Source organism: Aquarana catesbeiana, linkage group LG12 (genome assembly GCF_042186555.1).
Source record: "Aquarana catesbeiana isolate 2022-GZ linkage group LG12, ASM4218655v1, whole genome shotgun sequence".
In the NCBI taxonomy this organism is placed as follows: domain Eukaryota; kingdom Metazoa; phylum Chordata; class Amphibia; order Anura; family Ranidae; genus Aquarana; species Aquarana catesbeiana.
Window position 1 is genome coordinate 18,870,993 of NC_133335.1, and position 22,979 is coordinate 18,893,971.

A 22,979-nucleotide genomic window follows, 5' to 3' on the forward strand; every position below is an offset into this window, starting at 1 on the left:
TTTGTAAGTGGGCAAACTTACAAAATCTGCACGGATCAAATCAGTATTTTCCCCACTGTATAGTGGTGTGACCGGATGCTAGCGGTAAAGATTCTGAAATAACCAATCGGCACATTGCTGTACACCCAGATATGTTTCTAGCAGACGTTTGCCATTCTAGATCGATTAAAGTCACTTCCTAGGTTGTAGTCTATCAGTAAAATGTCATCTATGTTTCTTTATTATAATCATTCTGACATTACAATAGTCTTTCCAGTACTCACATTGCTGAAGGGAGGGCGATGATGATTGTATACAACCCAGGGAGGGACCACCAGAGTCCGGTTCACCATCTTTGCAAACGCCAAAGTGCCAAGGAAATGATCTGCCTGATTGCCAAAACGTCCTGCGCAAAAAGCACAACATAGAAGATTGTTTACAAGGCAACCTACCTGCACCTGACTAAGAGGAAACTCATCATACTATTCTATAATATCTCCTACAGACTCTCCTCTCCTGAAATACTCCGCTCTGCTGGAGGACTCTGCTCCTTTCTCTATCCAACTCTCCTCTCCTGAAATACTCTGCACTGCTGGAGGACTCTGCTCCATCCTCTATAACTCTCCTCTCCTGAAATACTCTGCACTGCTGGAGGACTCTGCTCCATCCTCTATAACTCTCCTCTCCTGAAATACTCTGCACTGCTGGAGGACTCTGCTCCATCCTCTATAACTCTCCTCTCCTGAAATACTCTGCACTGCTGGAGGACTCTGCTCCATCCTCTATAACTCTCCTCTCCTGAAATACTCTGCCCTGCTGGAGGACTCTGCTCCATCCTCTATAACTCTCCTCTCCTGAAATACTCTGCGCTGCTGGAGGACTCTGCTCCATCCTCTATAACTCTCCTCTCCTGAAATACTCTGCACTGCTGGAGGACTCTGCTCCATCCTCTATAACTCTCCTCTCCTGAAATACTCTGCCCTGCTGGAGGACTCTGCTCCATCCTCTATAACTCTCCTCTCCTGAAATACTCTGCGCTGCTGGAGGACTCTGCTCCATCCTCTATAACTCTCCTCTCCTGAAATACTCTGCACTGCTGGAGGACTCTGCTCCATCCTCTATAACTCTCCTCTCCTGAAATACTCTGCACTGCTGGAGGACTCTGCTCCATCCTCTATAACTCTCCTCTCCTGAAATACTCTGCTCTGCTGGAGGACTCTGCTCCTTCCTCTATCCAACTCTCCTCTCCTGAAATACTCTGCACTGCTGGAGAACTCTGCTCCTTCCTCCAACACCCATTTTTTTCAGATGTCTCCAATGCACAGAGATCCCTTTATTCCTGTTTCAGTGATTTCCCATCACTTTCTGCATTGTTTCTTTTCCTTACTAATATGGGGAGTGAAGAGCGGTTCTGGAAGGAGGAAATCTCTGGAGGGGAGAGGAGGGTGGAGGACACAATGGTCACCATGGTGCTGGGAGTACAGGGATCTCTCCGCCCGTCCCCGGATTAGGCTGAGCAGGGTGTGCCGATCCTCCGCTGTGCACTCGGCCTCAGGAAATCCATTTTTTCATAAATACAGAGAATGATGAATATGAGAAATAAAGGAGTACAGAGCACAGGAAGGAGCAGCGGAAGACTGAATGGCCCCCTAGCACACTAAAATCACCAAAAATGGTGAATGTACAAAGCAGAGCAACCAACAATGAGGCCCCCATCCCTGTGTACAGATCTCAGGATTGAATATTATTATGTACTATGAAAACTACGATATGGTCAGTACACAGAACCCCCATTGTCTGTAGGATCAGAGGTCAGTGTCCCCCTCTCTCTATAGGGTCAGAGGTCAGTGTCCCCCCTCTCTCTATAGGGTCAGAGGTCAGTGTCCCTCTCTCCCGGAAGGTCAGAGGTCAGTGTCCCCCTCTCTCTATAGGATCAGAGGTCAGTTTCCCCCATATCTTTCTATAGGGTCAGTGTCCCCCTCTCTCTATAGGGTCAGAGGTCAGTGTCCCTCTCTCTCGGAAGGTCAGAGGTCAGTGTCCCCCTCTCTCTATAGGGTCAGAGGTCAGTGTCCCCCTCTCTCTATAGGGTCAGAGGTCAGTGTTCCCCTCTCTCGGAAGGTCAGTGTCCCCCTTTCTCGGTAAGGTCAGAGGTCAGTGTCCCCCTCTATAGGGACAGAGGCCAGTGTCCCCCTCTCTCTATAGGGTCAGAGGTCAGTTTCCCCAATATCTCTCTATAGGGTCAGAGGTCAGTGTCCCCCTCTCTCTCTATAGGGTCAGAGGTCAGTGTCCCCCCTCGCTCTATAGGGTCAGAGGTCAGTGTCCCCCCTCTCTCTATAGGATCAGAGGTCAGTTTCCCCAATATCTCTCTATAGGGTCAGAGGTCAGTGTCCCCCTCTCTCTCTATAGGGTCAGAGGTCAGTGTCCCCCCCTCTCTATAGGGTCAGAGGTCAGTGTCCCCCTCTCTCTCTATAGGGTCAGAGGTCAGTGTCCCCCTCTCTCTATAGGATCAGAGGTCAGTGTCCCCCTCCTCTCTATAAGGTCAAAGCCCCCCTCATCTCTCTCAAGTGTCAGCGTCCACCTCCTTCTCTATAGGGCCAGAGGTCACTGTCCCCCTCCTCTCTCTCGCTCTATAAAGGTCAGTGTCCCCCTCTCCGTATAGGGTCAGTGTTCCCTTCTCTCTATAGGGTGAGAGGTCAGTTTCCCCAATATCTCTCTATAGGGTCAGAGGTCAGTGTCCCTCTCTCTATAGGGTGAGAGGTCAGTTTCCCCAATATCTCTCTATAGGGTCAGAGGTCAGTGTCCCCCTCTCTCTCTATAGGTCAGAGGTCAGTGTCCCTCTCTCTATAGGGTCAGAGGTCAGTGTCCCCTTCTCTCTATAGGGTGAGAGGTCAGTTTCCCCAATATCTCTCTATAGGGTCAGAGGTCAGTGTCCCCCTCTCTCTCTATAGGGTCAGAGGTCAGTGTCCCCCTCTCTCTCTCTATAGGGTCAGAGGTCAGTGTCCCTCTCTCTATATGGTCAGAGGTCAGTGTCCCTCTCTCTATAGGGTCAGAGGTCAGTGTCCCCCTCTCTCTCTATAGGGTCAGAGGTCAGTGTCCCTCTCTCGGAAGGTCAGAGGTCAGTGTCCCTCTCTCTCTATAGGTTCAGAGGTCAGTGTCCCCCCTCTCTCTGTAGGGTCAGAGGTCAGTGTCCCCCCTCTCTCTGTAGGGTCAGAGGTCAGTGTCCCCCCTCTCTCTATAGGCTCAGAGGTCAGTGTCCCCCTCTCTCTATAGGCTCAGAGGTCAGTGTCCCCCCCCTCTCTATAGGGTCAGAGGTCAGTGTCCCTCTCTCCCGGAAGGTCAGAGGTCAGTGTCCCCCTCTCTCTATAGGATCAGAGGTCAGTTTCCCCCATATCTTTCTATAGGGTCAGTGTCCCCCTCTCTCTATAGGGTCAGAGGTCAGTGTCCCTCTCTCTCGGAAGGTCAGAGGTCAGTGTCCCCTCTCTCTATAGGGTCAGAGGTCAGTGTCCCCCTCTCTCTATAGGGTCAGAGGTCAGTGTTCCCCTCTCTCGGAAGGTCAGTGTCCCCCTTTCTCGGTAAGGTCAGAGGTCAGTGTCCCCCTCTATAGGGACAGAGGCCAGTGTCCCCCTCTCTCTCTAGGGTCAGAGGTCAGTGTCCCCAATATCTCTCTATAGGGTCAGAGGTCAGTTTCCCCAATATCTCTCTATAGGGTCAGAGGTCAGTGTCCCCCTCTCTCTCTATAGGGTCAGAGGTCAGTGTCCCCCCTCGCTCTATAGGGTCAGAGGTCAGTGTCCCCCCTCTCTCTATAGGATCAGAGGTCAGTTTCCCCAATATCTCTCTATAGGGTCAGAGGTCAGTGTCCCCCTCTCTCTCTATAGGGTCAGAGGTCAGTGTCCCCCCCCTCTCTATAGGGTCAGAGGTCAGTGTCCCCCTCCTCTCTATAAGGTCAAAGCCCCCCTCATCTCTCTCAAGTGTCAGCGTCCACCTCCTTCTCTATAGGGCCAGAGGTCACTGTCCCCCTCCTCTCTCTCGCTCTATAAAGGTCAGTGTCCCCTTCTCTCTATAGGGTGAGAGGTCAGTTTCCCCAATATCTCTCTATAGGGTCAGAGGTCAGTGTCCCCCCTCTCTCTATAGGGTCAGAGGTCAGTGTCCCCCCTCTCTCTATAGGGTCAGAGGTCAGTGTCCCCCCCTCTCTCTATAGGGTCAGAGGTCAGTGTCCCCCTCTCTCTCTATAGGGTCAGAGGTCAGTGTCCCTCTCTCGGAAGGTCAGAGGTCAGTGTCCCTCTCTCTCTATAGGTTCAGAGGTCAGTGTCCCCCCTCTCTCTGTAGGGTCAGAGGTCAGTGTCCCCCCTCTCTCTGTAGGGTCAGAGGTCAGTGTCCCCCCTCTCTCTATAGGCTCAGAGGTCAGTGTCCCCCTCTCTCTATAGGCTCAGAGGTCAGTGTCCCCCCTCTCTCTATAGGGTCAGAGGTCATTGTCCCTCTCTCCCGGAAGGTCAGAGGTCAGTGTCCCCCTCTCTCTATAGGCTCAGAGGTCAGTGTCCCCCTCTCTCTATAGGCTCAGAGGTCAGTGTCCCCCTCTCTCTATAGGCTCAGAGGTCAGTGTCCCCCCTCTCTCTATAGGGTCAGAGGTCAGTGTCCCTCTCTCCCGGAAGGTCAGAGGTCAGTGTCCCCCTCTCTCTATAGGATCAGAGGTCAGTTTCCCCCATATCTTTCTATAGGGTCAGTGTCCCCCTCTCTCTATAGGGTCAGAGGTCAGTGTCCCTCTCTCTCGGAAGGTCAGAGGTCAGTGTCCCCCTCTCTCTATAGGGTCAGAGGTCAGTGTCCCCCTCTCTCTATAGGGTCAGAGGTCAGTGTTCCCCTCTCTCGGAAGGTCAGTGTCCCCCTTTCTCGGTAAGGTCAGAGGTCAGTGTCCCCCTCTATAGGGACAGAGGCCAGTGTCCCCTCTCTCTATAGGGTCAGAGGTCAGTGTCCCCCTCTCTCTATAGGGTCAGAGGTCAGTGTTCCCCTCTCTCGGAAGGTCAGTGTCCCCCTTTCTCGGTAAGGTCAGAGGTCAGTGTCCCCCTCTATAGGGACAGAGGCCAGTGTCCCCCTCTCTCTCTAGGGTCAGAGGTCAGTGTCCCCAATATCTCTCTATAGGGTCAGAGGTCAGTTTCCCCAATATCTCTCTATAGGGTCAGAGGTCAGTGTCCCCCTCTCTCTCTATAGGGTCAGAGGTCAGTGTCCCCCCCTCTCTATAGGGTCAGAGGTCAGTGTCCCCCTCCTCTCTATAAGGTCAAAGCCCCCCTCATCTCTCTCAAGTGTCAGCGTCCACCTCCTTCTCTATAGGGCCAGAGGTCACTGTCCCCCTCCTCTCTCTCGCTCTATAAAGGTCAGTGTCCCCTTCTCTCTATAGGGTGAGAGGTCAGTTTCCCCAATATCTCTCTATAGGGTCAGAGGTCAGTGTCCCCCCTCTCTCTATAGGGTCAGAGGTCAGTGTCCCCCCTCTCTCTATAGGGTCAGAGGTCAGTGTCCCCCTCTCTCTATAGGGTCAGAGGTCAGTGTCCCCCTCTCTCTATAGGGTCAGAGTCCCTCTCTCTCTCTATAGGGTCAGAGGTCAGTGTCCCCCCCTCTCTCTATAGGGTCAGAGTCCCCCCTCTCTCTATAGGGTCAGAACTCAGTGTCCCCCTCTCTCTATAGGGTCAGAGTCCCCCTCTCTCTATAGGGTCAGAGTCCCCCTCTCTCTATAGGGTCAGAGGTCAGTGTCCCCCTCTCTCTATAGGGTCAGAATCTCCCCTCCCCCTCTCTCACCCATACACGGACAGTACAGAAGGTATCCGGACGGTTCCCCGGCTCCCCCCTCCACATTCAGCCCCATGAGGAGCAGTACGAGGATCCCGGGACCCGCCGCTCTCCCCATCCCGGCCGGAAATCCTCCACCGGGCGCCGCCATGTTGGTTGTGGCAGAGGAGAGGAGGCCGCCATATTGGAGGGGGCAGGGAGGGGGGAGACCAGTGACAGAACGAGGCCCCCGGGCCGGGAATTGGACAGCCGACACATTGCACGGTGCCCCGCCACACCCCTCAGTGACCCAAGTGCCGAGAATCCCCGAACATCGACACCCGGATCCGGGTCACTGCGCCCGACACGTCACTCCCACAATCCTCCGCGACTCCGGCCTCCGGGGATAACGGGAGAGAGAGAGGGGTGAGTGCGGCCTTCCCCTCCCCCTCACTAATAATATATATACCTTCTCCTCCCCCTCACTAATAATATATATATATACACCTTCCCCTCCCCCTCACTAATAATATATATATACACCTTCCCCTCCCCCTCACTAATAATATATATATATACACCTTCCCCTCCCCCTCACTAATAATATATATATACACCTTCCCCTCCCCCTCACTAATAATATATATATACACCTTCCCCTCCCCCTCACTAATGATATATATATACACCTTCCCCTCCCCCTCACTAATGATATATATATACACCTTCCCCTCCCCCTCACTAATAATATATATATATATATACACCTTCCCCTCCCCCTCACTAATAATATATATATATATATATATACACCTTCCCCTCCCCCTCACTAATAATATATATACACCTTCCCCTCCCCCTCACTAATAATATATATATACACCTTCCCCTCCCCCTCACTAATAATATATATACACCTTCCCCTCCCCCTCACTAATGATATATATATACACCTTCCCCTCCCCCTCACTAATGATATATATATACACCTTCCCCTCCCCCTCACTAATAATATATATATATATATATACACCTTCCCCTCCCCCTCACTAATAATATATATACACCTTCCCCTCCCCCTCACTAATAATATATATATACACCTTCCCCTCCCCCTCACTAATAATATATATATATACACCTTCCCCTCCCCCTCACTAATGATATAAATACCCCCCCCCCAATAATATCCCCCCAATAATATCTATACTCACACCTCCCCCCACACACATATATACCCCCCATGTGACTGATCTTTCCTCTCCATACACCCCCCCCTTTATAAACTCACCCCCCAATCAGACAAGGACATCATCTGTAAGATATACAAAAGAACAACCGCACATTCCACCGTCCTGTATACAGAGTGCAGTGTACAGAATGACATGTACAGTATACAGAATCCTCTGTATGGTGGGATGTGTACACTGGATTCTGTATACTGTCCCTCCACCCACACCACACGGGGGGGGGGCGGCTCTCTGTCCACACCACATATTGGGGGGCCAGCCCTCTGTCCACACCACATATTGGGGGGCCAGCCCTCCGTCCACACCACATATTGGGGGGCGGCCCTCCGTCCACACCACATATTGGGGGGCGGCCCTCCGTCCACACCACATATTGGGGGGCGGCCCTCCGTCCACACCACATATTGGGGGGCGGCCCTCCGTCCACACCACATATTGGGGGGCGGCCCTCCGTCCACACCACATATTGGCGGGGCGGCCCTCTGTCCACACCACACGGGGGGGCGGCCCTCTGTCCACACCACATATTGGGGGGCGGCCCTCCGTCCACACCACATATTGGCGGGGCGGCCCTCTGTCCACACCACACGGGGGGGCGGCCCTCTGTCCACACCACATATTGGCGGGGCGGCCCTCTGTCCACACCACATATTGGCGGGGCGGCCCTCTGTCCACACCACACGGGGGGGGGGGGCGGCCCACTGTCCACACCACATATTGGGGGGCCAGCCCTCCGTCCACACCACATATTGTGGGGGCGGCTCTCTGTCCACACCACACGGGGGGGCCGGCCCTCCGTCCACACCACATATTGGGGGGCCGGCCCTCCGTCCACACCACATATTGGGGGGCCGGCCCTCCGTCCACACCACATATTGTGGGGGCGGCTCTCTGTCCACACCACACGGGGGGGCCGGCCCTCCGTCCACACCACATATTGGGGGGCCGGCCCTCCGTCCACACCACATATTGGGGGGCCGGCCCTCCGTCCACACCACATATTGGGGGGCCGGCCCTCCGTCCACACCACATATTGGGGGGCCGGCCCTCCGTCCACACCACATATTGGGGGGCCGGCCCTCCGTCCACACCACATATTGGGGGGCCGGCCCTCCGTCCACACCACATATTGGGGGGGCCGGCCCTCCGTCCACACCACATATTGGGGGGGCCGGCCCTCCGTCCACACCACACAGGACCTATACAGACTCACCTGTGACAGACTCCCTTCCTCCATACAGAAGCCGTGTCACTCTACATGCTATCATTGTGCCTTCTCTGTCATTCTACAGGATTGAAGATGGTGAGGGGGTCACTGCATTGTCTCCCCGCAGGGTGACCCGGAACACACAGACTCAGGTAAGTGATATTCCTGACACTCAGGAGACAATCCTAAACTTTTCTTTTCTACCTGTACATGATTTTGCACAGAGAAGCTGCCCTGAAACCGTATATGTACTGTATACAGTCAGCAAGTGGTTAAAACACCTACTGCTTCAACATGCTTTTTTGATGCTTATTGAAACTTCGATGACGCTTGTCAAATGCTCTGTGTGTGTTGATTTTCTATTTGTTTTAACGGGGCTCAGTAGTACCTCCACTCATTAGTACTCCTGTTCAGCAGATCCCCCGCTCAGTAACTCCCATCTCTACTGCTCCCCCGCTCAGTAGTAACTCCCAGCTCTGCTGCTCCCCCGCTCAGTAGTAACTCCCATCTCTACTGCTCCCCCGCTCAGTAGTAACTCCCAGCTCTGCTGCTCCCCCGCTCAGTAGTAACTCCCAGCTCTGCTGCTCCCCCGCTCAGTAACTCCCATCTCTACTGCTCCCCCGCTCAGTAGTAACTCCCAGCTCTGCTGCTCCCCCGCTCAGTAGTAACTCCCATCTCTACTGCTCCCCCGCTCAGTAGTAACTCCCAGCTCTGCTGCTCCCCCGCTCAGTAGTAACTCCAGCTCTGCTGCTCCCCCGCTCAGTAGTAACTCCCAGCTCTGCTGCTCCCCCGCTCAGTAGTAACTCCCAGCTCTGCTGTTCCTGCGCTCAGTAGTAACTCCCAGCTCTGCTGCTCCCCCGCTCAGTAGTAACTCCCAGCTCTGCTGTTCCTGCGCTCAGTAGTAACTCCCATCTCTACTGCTCCCCCGCTCAGTAGTAACTCCCAGCTCTGCTGCTCCCCCGCTCAGTAGTAACTCCCATCTCTACTGCTCCCCCGCTCAGTAGTAACTCCCAGCTCTGCTGCTCCCCCGCTCAGTAGTAACTCCAGCTCTGCTGTTCCTGCGCTCAGTAGTAACTCCCAGCTCTGCTGCTCCCCCGCTCAGTAGTAACTCCCAGCTCTGCTGCTCCCCCGCTCAGTAGTAACTCCAGCTCTGCTGCTCCCCCGCTCAGTAGTAACTCCAGCTCTGCTGCTCCCCCGCTCAGTAGTAACTCCCAGCTCTGCTGCTCCCCCGCTCAGTAGTAACTCCCAGCTCTACTGCTCCCCCGCTCAGTAGTAACTCCCAGCTCTGCTGCTCCCCCGCTCAGTAGTAACTCCCAGCTCTGCTGCTCCCCCGCTCAGTAGTAACTCCCAGCTCTGCTGCTCCCCCGCTCAGTAGGAACTCCAGCTCTGCTGCTCCCCCGCTCAGTAGTAACTCCCAGCTCTGCTGCTCCCCCGCTCAGTAGTAACTCCCAGCTCTGCTGCTCCCCCGCTCAGTAGGAACTCCAGCTCTGCTGCTCCCCCGCTCAGTAGTAACTTCACCTCTGCTGATCCTCCGCCGCTCAGTGCTCTCTCTGGTCCCCGCTCACCTTCGGTTATAGAATTCTCACCTTCCTGCTGCACACCAGATGTGATGTCTGCACCAGACGCTCCCAGAAGACAGTGGATATAAAAAGTCTACACACCCCTGTTAAAATGTCAGGTTTCTGTGATGTAAAAAAATGAGAAAAAGATAAATAATTTCAGAAGTTTTTCCACCTTTAATGTGACCTATAAACTGTACAACTCGGTTGAACAACAAACTGAAATCTTTTAGCTGGAGAGAAGTAAAAATAAAATAAAATAATATGGTTGCATAAGTGTGCACACCCCTTACACTAATACTTTGTTGAAGCACCTTTTGATTTTATTAGAGCACTCAGTCTTTTTGGGTATGAGTCTATCAGCATGGGATATCTTGACTTGGCAATATTTGCTCGCTCTTCTTTAGAAAAACACTCCAAATCTGTCAGTTTGCAAGGGCACAGCCCTCTTCAGATCACCCCACAGATTTTCATCGGATTCAGATCTGGGCTCTGGCTGGGCCATTCCAAAACTTTCATCTTCTTCTGGTGAAGCCATTCCTTTGTTGATTTGGATCTATGATTTGGGTCGTTGTCATGCTGAAAGATGAAGTTCCTCTTTATGTTCAGGTTTTTAGCAGAAGCCTGAAGGTTTTGTGCCAATATTGACTGGTATTTGGAACTGTTCATAATTCCCTCTACCTTGACTAAGGCCCCTGTTCCATCTGAAGAAAAACAACCCCAAAGCATGATGCTGCCACCACCATGCTTCACGGTGGGTATGGCGTTTTCTTTTGGTGATGTGCAGTGTTGTTTTTGCACCAAACATATCTTTTGGAATTATGGCCAAAAAGTTCAACCTTGGTTTCATCAGACCAGAACACATTTTCCCACATGATTTTGGGAGACTTCAGATGTGTTTTTGCAAAATTTAGCCGGGCTTGGATGTTTTTCTTCGTAAAATAATGCTTCTGTCTTGCCACTCTACCCCATAGCCCAGTCATATGAAGAATACGGGAGATTGTTGTCTTATGTACCACACAGCCAGTACTTGCCAGATATTCCTGCAGTTCCTTTAATGTTGCTGTGGATCTCTTGGCAGCCTCCCTGACCAGTTTTCTTCTTGTCTTTTCATCAATTTTGAAGAGACATCCAGTTCTTGGTGATGTCACTGTTGTGCCTTATTTTCTCCACTCATTAATGATGACAACTTCACTGTGTTCCATGGTATATATAATGCCTTGGAAATTCTTTTGTACTCTTCTCCTGACTGATATATTTTAACAATGAGATCCCTCTGATGCTTTGGAAGCTCTCTGCGGACCATGGCTTTTGCTGTAGGATGCGACTAAGAAAATGTCAGGAAAGACCTACTAGAACAGCTACTAGAGCTGGTGTACTGACTCCTATTTAACATGAGTTTGAATGCAATTGCTTAATTCTGAACACTGCTACATGCCCAGTTATAAGAGGGTGTGCTCACTTATGCAACCACAATATTTTATTTTTACTCCCCCCCCTAAAAGATTTCAGTTTGTTGTTCAACTGAGTTGTACAGTTTATAGGTCACATTAAAAGGTGAGGAAAGTTCTGAAATTATTTATCTTTGTCTCATTTTTTTACATCACAGAAACCTGACATTTTAACAGGGGTGTGTAGACTTTTTATATCCACTGTATGTACACATGAACACATTCCTTGTAATAGGAATAAAAGTGATCCAAACTTTTTTTTTTTTTAAAGGGATAATGTAAAAAAAAAAGTAAAATAAGAAAAATACATTTTTAAAGTGCCCCGTTCCTCCGTGCTCGCGATCAGAAGAGAACACATATGTAAACGGTGTTCGAACCACACAAGTGAGGTATCGTCGCGATCGTCAGAGCGAGAGCTATAATTCTAGCAGTTTTTCTGCAACTCAAAACTGGTAACCTGTAGAAATTTTTAAACGTTGGCCATGGAGATTTTTAAGGGTCAAAGTTTGTCGCCATTCCACGAATGGGCGCAATTTTGAAGCGTGACATGTGGGGTATCAATTTACTCAGCGTAACATTTATCTTTCATGATATAAAACAAAAAAATTGGGCTAACTTTACTGTTTTCTTATTTTTAAATTCAAAAAAAGTGTATTTTTCTCAAAAAAAAATTGCATTTGTAAGACCGCTGCGCAAATACGGTGTGACAGAGTATTGCAACGACTGCCATTTTTGTTAGGGTGTCTGGAAAAAAAAAATATTATATATATAAAATGTTTGAGGGCTCTCTAAGTAATGTTCTAGCAAAAAAAAAAAAAAAGATTATTAACCACTTGCCGCCCGCCATATAGCAAAATGACGTCGGCAAAGTGGTTGCGATATCCTGACCAGACGTCATATGATCGTTGTTGAGGTGTGTCAGTCTGACACACCACAACCCAGATCTAGGTAGAGTCTCTAAGGCCCCTTTAACACGAATGGACTGTTCAGGTCCGCCTGTCAGTTTTGTCGGCGGACCTGAACGGGCGCTCCATGTAAGGCTATGGAAAGACGGATGTCAGCGGTAACATGTCCGCTGACATCCGACCCGGTCCGATCCGCCAAAATGGCCCTACGTTCACATCCGTCCCTGGCGGATCAGATCGGGTGAGATCTAATTAAAACGGACATGCTGTCCGTTTTCGACCGATCTCTCCATAGCGACCAGCGGCTCTCGACAAGCCCCTCCCGGCTCAGTGAGCAGAGAGGGACCTATCATCCGCCGGCTCAGCCACAACCACAAGGGATTTAAAAAGCAAGACACAATTTGAAAGTTGAGCAGATCCGTTGTAATACCAGTGCAAAAAAATAAAAATAAAAGTTATTTCTGCCGCTAGTAATACTGTTTTATTCATCTAGGAAACGGCCGTCCGCTTGGCACCAATGGGGAAGCGACATCAGACGTAGCGTTGGTGCAAGCAGTTCGGACATGAAGACGCTCTTCTTTAATGCCACAGTTAACGAAGGTTGTGGTGAGTGGAAGCCAGAGGGCAACCCCCAGCGCAGAGAGGAACGGGCACAGGGCAGGTTTCTACAGGGCACCACTGGACAGGATGTGCCGCGTACAAGCGAGCAGGAGAGTCCGCCACAGCCAGACCAGAAACGATTCACCTGCCCCCAGCTACTCTGCGACAAAACCTTCGCCTCAAAGTACAAGCTCTGCAGGTAGCGGTCTTATTGCGGCATGCATAGTATTATTTGTATTTTGTTAAGCCACATGACCATTTCCCCAACGCATGTATGTTTCATATTATTATATTGTTATTATACAGGATTTATATAGCGCTGACAGTTTACGTAGCGCTTTACAACATGAGGGCAGACAGTACAATTACAAGCGCTTACAATCTAATCACCCCCATCAAATCATTCTTTGCAGCTATTACCTTTTGTACCACCACCCCCTCCCTTTAGAATGTAAGCTCTATGAGCAGGGCCCTCCTGTACCTTTTGTATTGAACTGTACTGTAATTGCGTTGTCTCCCTTATACATTGTAAAGCGCTGAGTAAACTGTTGGCGCTATATAAATCTCGTATAATAATAATAATAATCTAGGAATTCATAGGAACTCTTTGGCTTCAGATGCCAGAAGAAGTGCCTATTTCTTCTGGGTCACCGCATTGGAATTAGGAATACAAAGCTGATGCATATTTGAAAGCCAGTAACTGAGAGCATATGTGGTGCCATCCCGTTTTGAGCTTGTGCCTCCCAAAGCCAAACTGAACATTCAATTCACAGTAAGGGTCAAGTCCCGCTAGATGGGGTGACAGACATTTTACCATCACCGCAGGGACACGCAGGAAACAATTGTTTCCTGTGTGCCCCATTCGGGCTGCGATAAAATGCAGACATGCTGCATTTTATCTCAGCACGCCGGCCCAAAACGCACTGCAGTGTCAGGCAGCGTAGCACGCCACCCGACATTACAGTGAAGAAAGTGTATGTTTTGTACACTTCAAATAAAGCTTGTAGAATAAAAAAAAAAAAAAAAAAAAGGAAGAGGGACGGTGCGGTGCGCTGAATCATGCACCATACCGCCCCCCCTCCCCCAACCAGCCGGCACCGCAGAGCGGTCAGAGCACTGAATGGCTCCAGCTGCTCTGTGATTTGACTGAGGGCACGTGTGAATTCGCCCCAAGCCCCGGTTCACACCGAATGCGGTTTTGAAATTGTGCTACTTCAGCACGGTTTCAAAGCCGGTCAGTGCGATTTCCGACATCGGTGCTATTTCATGCACAGATGTCAATGGATGTCGCACATGAAATCGCCCAAAAAATAGTGCCGGAACTTTTTCAAAGTCGGTGCAAGTCGGAGTCGCACCAATTTGACTGGTTCCATAAGGTGCGACTTTGATCTGTCAAATCGCATGACAAGTTGCACCGGTGTGAATAAGGGCTAAATCAGTTTAAAAGCCATTGCATCAAAGCAAAAGATGTGGAGAGTTTTACGTGTTTTCTATAAGAAGCAGCCACATCCTGAGTAGGAAAGTCTGTTCTCTGCCAGCATGCTACAGAGAAGAACGCTCGCGCTCTGTGTGGAAGCTGTGGTCTCTCTGCAGAGGTCTGACATGCCCTGAGATAGAGCTTTTCAATCAGTAGGCAACATGAGCTTTTGCTAATTGGAGAGGTCCAAACCTGATGCAGGAGGCATGTTAGACCTCTGCAGAGAGAACGCTGCTTCCACACAGAGAGCAAGAGGCTACCTCTGCAGCATTCTGGCAGGGAAAGGCTTTTCTATTGAAGTGGTGGCTGCTTTGTAAAGAAGGGGAAATGTAGGACTTTGCACATATTTTGCTTTGATGCACCTGCAAAGTACTTAACCAATTTAAACGGAAAGTGCCATGTAGGCAGATTATTTAATTTCTTTTCTGTAATTGTTTCTAGGCACATGGCTACCCACTCTATGCAGAAATCACACCAGTGCTTTCACTGCGGCAAAATGTTCCACCGCAAGGACCATCTGAAGAACCACATGCAGACCCACAATCCAAACCGCGTGGCTCTCCAGTGCCCAGAATGCAGCAAGAACTACAGCACCAAATACGGACACCGCCGCCACCTCGCCTTACACGCCATCGCCCGGGGAGACCTGAGCTGCACCATTTGCCTTCAGGTCTTCAGAGACCGCCAGTCGGTGTTGGAGCACCTGAAGAGTCACAACCACCGTCCGCCGGCGGGCAACCGGGAGAAGAAGTACCCGTGCGAGCACTGCGATCGGTGTTTTTACACCCGCAAAGACGTGCGGCGGCATCTGGTGGTGCACACCGGGAGGAAGGATTTCCAGTGCCACTGCTGCGCGCAGATGTTCGGCCGCAAAGACCACCTGACGCGGCACATGAAGAAGAGCCATTGTGAGGAAGTGCAGATCAAGCTGGAACCCCCAGATGATTTCAGCCACGTGAGCTGCCGACCAGCCATCGTGAAGGAAGAGCACGGGCCGGTCATGTGCATGCAGCCTCGAGATAACATAGCAGCCGGAGCGTACACTACACCATTTCAGCCAATGCCAAGCGCCGCCCTTCCCCCATCTCTGATGCCAAATTCCTTGCCCTTAGGGCTTAACTACCCCACCGAAAGTGCACCTACCTTCTCAACAGAGCCATCGAGCAGGTTCCAGTTCACATCTACCTCATACTTTCCAAAAAGTGAGATGGATCCTTACATGTCCGATGGATCTGGGGGCTTCACCCTCCCCTCCACCGATTTGTCCTCTTTTCCACCTCAAGCGTCCTTGGATGAGTCTTTCCTCTCCGCGTTGTGCGATCCTCTATCCTCGGGCATAGATTTCAGCCATTTTCTCGGATTTTTGCCCATTAACTTCCCTCCGTGTAACCTCCCGGTCACCGGCCCAGAACCAACGGTGGGAGAAAATCAGTCATTTTTGTCTTCTTTGGGCCATGCGCAGATGCCAATGGGCTCCATGGCTGGAGACCTGGCTATGCCTCATTTTACCTCAGACATTAATTCTACCACATTGCCTCAGTTTCACCAAGCCTTCAAGTAAATATGGTGAAAACATTTGTTTGTTTTTTTTTTGTTGTTTTTCAATTCTTACCTCATTTTGTTGCCATCTTCCAAGCAAACATGTTAGCCACCATCAAGGCCTAGAGGTCCTAGATGACCCTACCTGTCTAGTTTTGGCAAAAACCTGTTTTTTTTTTTTTGTTTGTTTTTTTTTCCCCCCAATTGTTCAGCAACAGAGAATCTTACCTCAGGACCAGAGACCGAACCATTCCACGTTTGGTGGAAATAAGAAAGATACCCGACAAATGTGAAACTGGTGGCATTGGCGGAGGGTTGGACAAGATAGCAAGCGCGGTGTTGCTTGAGCCTGCGTTGACACCTCCTCCCCTTGGCCACCTCTGGATGTGTGTAGGAATGGGTCTTCTGAATGAGAACCTGTTTTGAGTCCTCTGTTACCATAGCAGTGCCAATTCTCATCTACCTCTTCTTCTAGATCTACGTGAAAGACCAGTTTGAATCCCTCACAGTGGGATGGTTGTACTAATCCCAGTCGTAGAGCCCACTTCCTCTCCCCGTCTCATAATACCTCACTATGCAGTTTACAATGTACATAGTCTTCTGACGAACGATAAGCTGTGCCAGGGTGCTTTGGTACCCCCGTGATGGCATTTTTAAAGAAGTGCTTTAGTTTTGACCACAGTGTTCAAGTTAAGTCCTGCACACATATCTTGCCTATGTTAATCAGGATTACAGCATAACAGTATTCATTCCATGTCTTCTGTCTATACCTATCAACACAGTGTTTTCATGATGAATTCTCTTCTCCACAGCAGTCGGATAGACTACTTGCTGGGGGGGGGGGGGGGGGCTGTCTGGTCTGTTACAGCCCTCAGCCTATTATTTCTCTTATGGGCAAGCTGAGGTTTGTGTTTCATCTGAACCCTTATCTGAGGTCAACCATGCTACAATTGTCTGGTTGCTGTGAATGCTCATTTAGTTTGTTGATTATCTACAGTTGCTGATCCCTTAAACAGCAGTTCATACAGTCTACGAGTGCCCAACAAATGTCCAAGAATCCAGAGGTTAATGATAATATTGGGGGATGTTGGAGTCTGTTTGGGCCCCCCAAACACATTGAATGGTGTTCTGCTGTGAACCAAATTTGTAATTACAAACTTTGATTCTTTTGGGCCTTTCATTGGCACTTTCACTAAACCAGCCATTCTCAACCAGGGTTCCTCTAGTGCAGAGGTCTCCAAACTTTGTAAACAAAGGGCAATTTTACTGTCCTTCAGACTTCAGGGGGGCCAGACTGTGGCCATCGGGAGTAGAAAATGACCAAGCATCAGCTGGAGTAAGCAATGCCCTATCTTTGGAGTCAGGGAGATCATTGGGCCCCATTGTTAGAGTCATTGGGAGGAGTTGTTGCCCATTATTGGTGTCACTGCGAGGAATTGTGCCACATCATTGTTGTCACTGGGACAATTGTGCCACATCATTGGTGTCATTGGGCGGAACTGTGCCCCAATTGTTGATGTCATTGGTAGGAATTTTGCCCCTTTGTTAGTGTCAATGATTGAAATATTCCCTCAAGGGCCAGATAAAAGCAAGGAAAGGGCCGCAGTTTGGAGAACACTCATTTAGTGGTTGATGGGTGTTCATTTACAATGTAACTGATTGACCTCCCACTTGATGGTGACATATAATCATAATAGCAGAGTCAACGGACACCCCAATGATCTTTTCAGCCGTCTGTTATGTTGGGGCACTCTTCTCACTAGCCATCAACGTAAGGAACATTTTTCCCACTGGCCACCAACGTAAGGGATATTCTTCCCACTGACCGCCAAGTAAAAGGAACATTCTTCCCACTGACTGCCAATGTAAGGAACATTCTTCCCATTGACCACCAATTAAAGGAGCATTCTTCCCACTGACCGCAAACTTAAGGAGCATTCTTCCCACTGACCCCCAACGTAAGGGGTATTCTTCCCACTGACTGCCAATGTAAGGAACATTCTTCCCACTGATCCCCAATGTAAGGAACGTTCTTCCCACTGATCCCCAATGTAAGGAACGTTCTTCCCACTGACCGCCAACGTAAGGAGCGTTCTTCCCACTGACCGCCAATGTAAGGGACATTCTTCCCACTGACCGCCAATGTAAGGGACATTCTTCCCACTGACCGCCAATGTAAGGGACATTCTTCCCACTGACCTCCAATGTAAGGGACATTCTTCTCACTGACCTCCAATGTAAGGGGCTTCTTCTCACTGACCTCCAATGTAAGGGGCTTCTTCTCACTGACCTCCAATGTAAGGGGCTTCTTCTCACTGACCTCCAATGTAAGGGGCATTCTTCTTTCAGACCTGGAAATTATATCAAAGCCTCTTTTGGGGTACAAAGGTTGAGAAAGGCTGCATTAGACTGTATGTGGATTCTGAGATCTGTGTGTAGGCCCACTGGTGTGAAGGTTTCCCGCACCAGAGTTACTGTGCCCAGTGACAATTCAGTTGAATCCATTGTATCCAGTGCCTCGTATTTCACTTTTGATGTCCACTGATTTCAGTTCAGGGCACAGAGTGCACACAGCCTCAGAGCTGTAGATGGCTGAGTAGCTTCCCTCAGTGTTAATGCAGAATGTATTGATTACACAGATAGTATTCTTTATACAGTCAGATCATTCCGTTGCCACCGATATCTGCCACATCCAATTTCATGTAGAGCATCCACACCAATGATTCATATTCATTTTAGCTGCACCATCATACTAGCAAAAGTTCCATCAGCCCCGTCAGAGTGTAAATTCAGGGGCCTACAGGTTGCTTGTTAGGCTCCTGAAATACTCGGTGCTGCTGGAAGACTCTGCAGCTTTCATTAAAGCAAGCCATAGATTATTCAATTTTCTTTGCTTCAACCATGGGTCGAAGAAAGGAAAATTGCTTAATTCCTCCATCAACACAGTCAGTGTTGGGGGAATCCCTCCCTCTGCGCGGTTGTGTTTTCCGACGGCAGGAGGCTTCCCCACTATATAATGATCACTGCTGGCTGCTATAGCCGCCGGCAGTGATTGCACAACAAAAACCAACAGGCTGGTTATACTGAAATCCAATCATGGGTCGACTTCAGTACAACCAGCCTGCCCATAGATAGATTGAAAGTCGGATGGTTCCTGCTGAACAGGGACAAATTTCAATCCATCTATGGCTGGCTTATGTATGTCTTGTCTTTTTAGCTCCACCCCCTTAACTCACATTAGAGCAATGCCCCTGTCACAGTAATAGGAAAAGTAGAGCTGGCGACTCCGTTAATTCTTATAGTAACTTTATTCATACATGAAAGTGAGTAAAAAGCACAGGGGCTCATGCCCCTGTCACACTGGTACTAACTAGGGTTGCACCGATACCCTTTTTCTTACTGGCTGGTACGAGTGCCGATACCTTTGGGGTGCGATTTGAGCTCCCACAAAATGAATGGGCTCAAGTCACACTGCAAAGAATCGCATGCAATTTGAACAGGAATGCAGTGAGATTCCTGTCCGAATCGTATGCTGTTTCCCGCACTGCTCCCGTGTGAACCCAGGCTTGTCATAGTGATTTCAGCCTGGCTTTACACAGGAGAGGAGCAGGGAAACCGCATGCGATTCAGACAGGAACCTCACTGCATTCCTGTTCAAATTGCAGTCTGATTCTTTGCAGTGCGAGTTGAGCCCATTCATTTTGTATGGGCACAACTTGCACTGTAAAAGGTATCGGTTTCAGGTGTCGGAGCATTTTCACCAATACAAGTGAAAATACTTGGCATTGGGGCATCACTAGTACTAACAATAGCATGGGGGCGTGGTCACCTCGAGCTGCCAATCAGAATGTCTGCATTAGAAGCACGCGATGGATGCTGTTGAGTTGTTGGATTTCCGGGCAGCTTCTGTCTCAATTGAAAACTGACAATTGTGGCCATGGGGGAGATTTACGAGGGGCCTGCTTCACACCTATGCATATTTTAGACCCCTTTCACACTGGCACCACTCCGCATTAGCGGTAAAGCGCCGCTAGTTTTAACCACAGCTAGCGGCCAAAGAAAGGGTTAAATGCGCCCGTAAAGCGCTACTGCCGGAGCACTTTGCAGGCTCCCCGGGAGCAGTGCCCATTCATTTCAATGGGCAGGGGCGCCGGAGGAGCGGTGTATTCAACGCCCCAAAGTTGCTGCTTGCAGGACTTTTTCTAATGTCCTGCAAGCGCACCACTCCAGTGTGGAAGCACCCGGGCTCTCACACTGGGGCTGCAGGGGAGGCGCTTTTGAAGCGCTGTTTTTAGCCTTAAAAAGGCCTCCAGTGTGAAAGGGGTCTAAGTGCATTTTCAGTTTTGCAGGAAACACACTACAGTCAATTTAACATGGTTTCCTATGGATATAGTTCACATCTGTGAATTTTATGGAAAGGATAAGGAATTTTGTTCTGGTTTTTGGTTCCATAGACTTCAATGGATCAAAAATGTGTATTGGAAAAAATGCAAAATGCACCTGAAATATGCAACCTGCATGGTGTGAACCAGGCCTTACTTCAGCTTTTTCAATTAGGCTTTGACAGTAACACCCCTTTCACACTGGGGCGGTTTTCAGGCGCTTTAGGGCTGGAAATAGCCTCTGCTAAGCGCCTCCTATTCATTCATGACTTTTTACACTGTGGCGGTGCGCTTTGCAGAACGTGCCAAAAAGTCCTGCAAGCAGCATCTTTGAGGCAGTTTGGAATCGTAATTAGCGCTCCCAAAACGCCCCTGCCCATTGGAATTAATGGGAAGCACCTTAAAAGCATTTTGAAAGCGCCGCAGAATGGGAATTTTTAACGCTTTTTGGGGGGTTAAAAGCGCCCCACCAGCGACCGAAAAGCGGCGCCGAAGCGCCGCTTAAACAGCGCTAAAGCACTGATAAAACGAGCAGCACTTTAGCACCAACAGCCGGCACTTCCAGTGTGAAAGCAGCCTAAAACCTGAAAGCGGATTGGATAATATGCACAGCGGCACCGGATTCTGTAAATCTCCCTTCATGAGTCACAGAATGGCAGTTTGCACCTGATGCTTCTCCCGCAGGTAGTTCCCATTCTGAATTGGAGGGACAGGAGCAGGAGAGGAGGAATCTGATGGGAGGGGCAGCAGTAATGCCATCACATTTGTAGCACTTCAACCCTATTCCATAGGTCATCTGTGTGCAGGTCACAAGGTCGCCGCGGGGAGAGGGAGCGGCGCGGTTGGTTGTGACTTTGCCGCGTTGCTCCCTGCCCCCCCGGCCACCGCCTGCCAAATGCTCTCCGAAGAGTAATCCGAATGCAAATCGCACATCAAAGACCAAGTGTGAATGAACCCTAAGGGCCTGTGTTGATGGATTTTGATCAATCATAGACAGGTGGGGGGTGACCTCCTTCTGACTTGCATTTGAGCGGCTTCAAGCAAGTTTTTCCATTCCCATAGACTTGTATATCAATGCAAAACCTGTTTGATGCTAACAAAAGCCCGTCCACACAGGCCCCGGAGTCCATCTTCTCTTTGCTTTTCTTCTGGACAAGTTCCGAGTGTAGGAGGGACAGCGGTGTGCAATGAAGCAGTGCTCACCACGCAACCCCCTTCCTGGCCCTGCAGTGCTGGAGACTACAGGGTGCCAATATACAGGAAGTCCATGGGGAACTCTTTAAAGTGGACCTCTCTGCAACCTAAAAAAAAGTTCCTGACATGAAACAGTATAACTGCCCCACCACCTTTTTATAAAAAATCAAACCTTAAAACTCCAGTCCAATGACTTTGCCTAGGCTAAGAGGACATTATTCTGCTGCAGGAAGGGGGAAGCAGTTTCTCAGTTGCCTCTCCCTAAGCAATCACTTATCAGGTCACAAGGAAAGAGGTTACAGGGGCTGACATTTGTAAGACAACAGGCACCAGGATTTACATTATTGTGTCATCTCTGAGCCGGCATTTCAGTCCAGGAAGTAATGGTGACCCTGAATGATGCCTGAACAAAGATGGTGCTTGCCTTCTGGAAGAAAAAAAAAAACATTGCCAGGTAGAGTACTGTACTAAATATTTACACTAACACATTATTAAACAGTCACATGAGGTTCCTCAGGGGATTTCGGTCTTTTCATATCAAACAGGGAATTCGGCACTAGTGATCAGCACAATCCTAATACACCTCCTGGTCTGTTTTATCACTAGAAACTCTGGAAGAATGTACTTCCTGTTTTAGGAATATAGGATTCTTTGTAGCACTTACTTGATAAATATTACAGTGATCCTCCCTTCTCAGATCTTCAAACTTTAGAACCTTCTTTTGGATTCCAGCTGCCATTTTCCAGATCCCAAATGTCATTTAATGTACTTCCTATTTCAGAAATATAAAATTCTTTGAAGCACTTGCCTTATAAAGGTTACAATGATCCCCCCCCCCACTTCTCAGATCTTCAAACATTAGAACCTTCTTTCAGAACAGAACTGTTATTTTCCAGATCCCAACTGTCATTTGATGTACTTCCTGTTTCAGGAATATAGAATTCTTTGTAGCACTTGCCTGATGGAGATTACAATGATCCTCCCTTCTCAGATCTTCAAATTGTAGAACTTTCTTTTAGAACCCAACCGTCATTTTCCAGAACCCAACCATCATTTGATGTACTTCCCATTTCAGGAATATAGAATTCTTTGTAGCACTTGCCTGATGGAGATTACAATGATCCTCCCTTCTCAGATCTTCAAATTGTAGAACTTTCTTTTAGAACCCAACCGTCATTTTCCAGAACCCAACTGTCATTTTCTAGAACCCAACCATCATTTGTTGTACTTCCCATTTCAGGAATATAGAATTCTTTGTAGCACTTGCCTGATGGAGATTACAATGATCCTCCCGTCTCAGATCTTCAATTTTTAGAACCTTCTTTCAGAACACAACTGTTATTTTCCAGAACCCAACCGTCATTTTCCAGAACACAACTGTCATTTTCCAGAACCCAACCGTCATTTGATGTACTTCTTGTTTCAGGAATATAGAATTCTTTGTAGCTCTTGCCTGATAAAGATTACAGTGATCCTCCCTTCTCAGATCTTCAAACTGTAGAACTTTCTTTTAGATCCCAACCCTCATTTTCCAGAACCCAACTGTTATTTTCCAGAACCCAACTGTCATTTGATGTACTTCCCATTTCAGGAATATAGATTTTTTTGTAGCACTTGCTTGATAAAGGTTACAATGATCCTCCCTTCTCAGATCTTTAAACTGTAGAACTTTCTTTTAGATC

At 49.1% G+C, this 22,979-nt stretch overlaps 2 protein-coding genes across 3 annotated transcripts in view; one reads left to right on the forward strand and one right to left on the reverse strand.

Annotated features, from left to right (window-relative positions):
• POFUT1 (protein O-fucosyltransferase 1) overlaps window positions 1-6,007 on the reverse strand; it is a 24,085-nt gene extending 18,078 nt beyond the window's left edge. The window contains exons 1-2 of one of the 2 annotated variants that reach the window (XM_073607292.1): window positions 5,764-6,007; window positions 264-385 (exon numbers count right to left, since the gene is read on the reverse strand). In XM_073607292.1, the coding sequence (XP_073463393.1) occupies window positions 264-385; window positions 5,764-5,905 (264 nt within the window). In that variant the 5' untranslated portion in view covers window positions 5,906-6,007. Of the gene's footprint in view, window positions 1-263; window positions 386-1,366; window positions 1,821-5,763 lie in introns of those variants that run through there. The other variant, XM_073607291.1, reaches the window with a different exon arrangement.
• On the forward strand, window positions 5,925-15,757 carry PLAGL2 (PLAG1 like zinc finger 2). Its single transcript, XM_073607290.1, has 4 exons — window positions 5,925-6,159; window positions 8,276-8,342; window positions 12,599-12,904; window positions 14,624-15,757. The coding sequence occupies exons 3-4, from the start codon at window positions 12,669-12,671 to the stop codon at window positions 15,741-15,743; spliced, it is 1,356 nt and encodes a 451-aa protein (XP_073463391.1). The 5' UTR covers window positions 5,925-6,159; window positions 8,276-8,342; window positions 12,599-12,668; the 3' UTR covers window positions 15,744-15,757.
• Window positions 15,758-22,979: the final 7,222 nt, after the last annotated feature.